This window comes from Neltuma alba, unplaced genomic scaffold (assembly GCF_004799145.2).
Source record: "Neltuma alba isolate B1F8T4 unplaced genomic scaffold, ASM479914v2 tig00012843_pilon, whole genome shotgun sequence".
Taxonomy (NCBI): Eukaryota; Viridiplantae; Streptophyta; class Magnoliopsida; order Fabales; family Fabaceae; genus Neltuma; species Neltuma alba.
The window spans coordinates 131,877-134,457 of NW_021637231.1; the positions used below are offsets into that span (position 1 = coordinate 131,877).

A 2,581-nucleotide genomic window follows, 5' to 3' on the forward strand; every position below is an offset into this window, starting at 1 on the left:
TGTGTTTATGGGGTTTAATATATATTAAATAGGGATATAAAATTGAAAAACTGTTAAATTTTAAATGAGAGTTAATAACATTTAAGATTTTTTGATTTTTGTATTGGAAGTAAATAATAAAGAAGACTAGTGGAGTAATATACAATATTACAAAACGTAGGCATCTATTCTTTTTTTTTTATTTTTATACTATCACTTTAAAAATGCCATCATAAGCTATCCTCATTTACATTCAAAGGTAAAATAGGTACAACTGCTACACTAGATACATTAATCCGTCACAAAGAGTTAATTATATTTATTGCCATATTAAGAATAAAAACATAAATCCCTGTTGCCGGTAAAAAAAAAAAATCATAAATACCTATGGCTCTGATAGATGTTGTGGGCCAAAAAAAAAAATCCCTGACTTTAATTGAAGAGGAACTTTTTATAATGGAAATCAAATGTACGTAATTGTTGAGATAAAAAGGTATCAGTGATTACTTTAATCGGCATTAATTAATATAATTTACCTTTTTATACATTACATGAGTAAACTGTCAGACAAAAACTTGAAAAGTAAAACGTGAATTAAAAAAGGAAATGACGAACGAACCATATGTCCAAATTTGAAAAGAGGCCCCATCTTTGACTCACTGCGGTCTCCATTGTCTATAAATACTAAATACTACAAACTACTTAGTGGACATACTCATACCTACTCAATACATTGAAATAAACAAAACCGACCAGCAGGAGTAGATAAGGAGACAGAGTCCAAATGGGAAGCAAAAAAGTGGAGTCATACTTTGTGTTCATGAACTTTGATCCCCAATACGAGCGTCTTCGAGCTGATCGGTCAGTTTTAATTGTACTTTATCTTACATATACCTTCCCCTTCCACCATTTTCACACTACTCATTTTGTGTTCTGCCTGCGTGTTGTTGTAACTAGAACCAAGAGTGGGGCGCATGAACTTGATGTCTACCTCAGTAAGAAGCACGATGAACTGTTAGCAACCACCCTCGAGCCAGGAAGCTACACCAAGATATCTTCTTTGGTCATTGTTGATGGATTTGCTGTCAAAATCACGGAAGATCAAGTACGTTTTCCTATTCATATTATATGGCTTCTTAGTGAATAAACACAAGAGATCGTGTGTGATCTGATGTGTTTTCTCCTGTGGGTTCGAATTTGTCTTTGGAACAGGCGAAAGTGCTTAGATCTGCAAAAGGAGTGAGGGTTGTGGAGAAAAACCAGGAAGTGGCTTAGTATAGGGGACAAGATCCGCGTTTCAGAAGAAAATTAACTGCGCTGGTTTAACGATTTCTGAAGAACTTGTGGCCAGGCCACCGAGTGAATGTTTGATATGTTTGAATTTTCCTTCAATTATCAGCTGGGAGCTGACAATTAATGTTGTTGAAGTGATCATTAATATTGTGGTACCTCATTACTTCAGCAAATATTTATATATATATCTTCTTCTTTTTAATTTATTTTTCTTTCAATTATCGGAATCTGTCAGGCGTGTCATTCCCAATTTGCAAAGCTAAGTTTCATATGACCTTACCTGTTCTTTGTTCCGAAGGAAAAAATTCACATATATCGGTTATATTTCTACATAATATTACTAAGTAACAGAAAACGTGTTCGATATTGAATGCCGTCGGACAATGGTGAAGTCGCTCAAAGTCCTTGTGAGTAATAAAAGAGAACATGCAGCGTCATTTAATTACTCTAGTTTGCTGCATGCCGCTGGATGGATTTGTCTGTAAACTAACTTAAGAAAATTGCTATTTTGCATTAACAATTAGGTGCATGCTTTTCTCAAACCTGTACTGTATATGACAAGGGAGAGTGGAGATTGGAGAGCATGAAAGCGAAAGAACCAGGCATTGATCAGTTGCTACCTAGCAACTAGAGATGCTGAATAGTGAAGGGGAATTAGGAAATTGATTCCCTCAGAAAGTGTTATGTTGTAGAACGATGTCTATAAAGGACCAAGGAATCGGTACTAGGCAGCATAGCCATGCACGGATAGGTGATATTGTTGACAGCACCATAAGTGACTAAGCAAGAGTTTATGAACAATATATAGGGGAAATATATATATAAGCGGGCCAGCCTTTTGCTTTAACCATGATTCCTTCAACACCAAGAACACTACTGTTAATAACCAAGTGCTCGCCACCAGGAAGATTGGCAGTAACAGAAGAGAGTACAGCCTACATATGTCGCACGTGTTTCCATGTTTGAACAGTAAGGTTAGAGTTCGGGTTGAGGAGAAAGCCTGTACTGCAGTCTATAGGGGGTCCCATCATTCACATGGCAGGCCTCACAAGGTGGTCCTTCGTTCAAATCCTTGTGCTGCCCGCTCTCAAGATTTGTATATATGGGCCCCATTTGGAAGAGCGATGAAAATCCTCTCAAATACTTATCTCGTATTCTGTAAATCATTATTAAATAACTACTTATAAACTGTTTATAAACTGTTCTAAATAGGTCTATGATCATCGTTGAAGGCTTTTCTGGGGCTTTTCCAAATAGAGGCACATGGGGCTACCCGCTTCACTCGGACGAAACTGGGAAAAATACACGC

General features: G+C 36.7%; 1 protein-coding gene across 1 annotated transcript; it reads left to right on the top strand.

Annotated features, from left to right (window-relative positions):
• Positions 1 to 715: 715 nt before the first annotated feature.
• LOC114731706 (subtilisin-like protease SBT2.4) lies at positions 716 to 1,456 on the top strand. Its single transcript, XM_028918939.1, has 3 exons — positions 716 to 840; positions 937 to 1,084; positions 1,192 to 1,456. The coding sequence occupies exons 1-3, from the start codon at positions 764 to 766 to the stop codon at positions 1,252 to 1,254; spliced, it is 288 nt and encodes a 95-aa protein (XP_028774772.1). The 5' UTR covers positions 716 to 763; the 3' UTR covers positions 1,255 to 1,456.
• Positions 1,457 to 2,581: the final 1,125 nt, after the last annotated feature.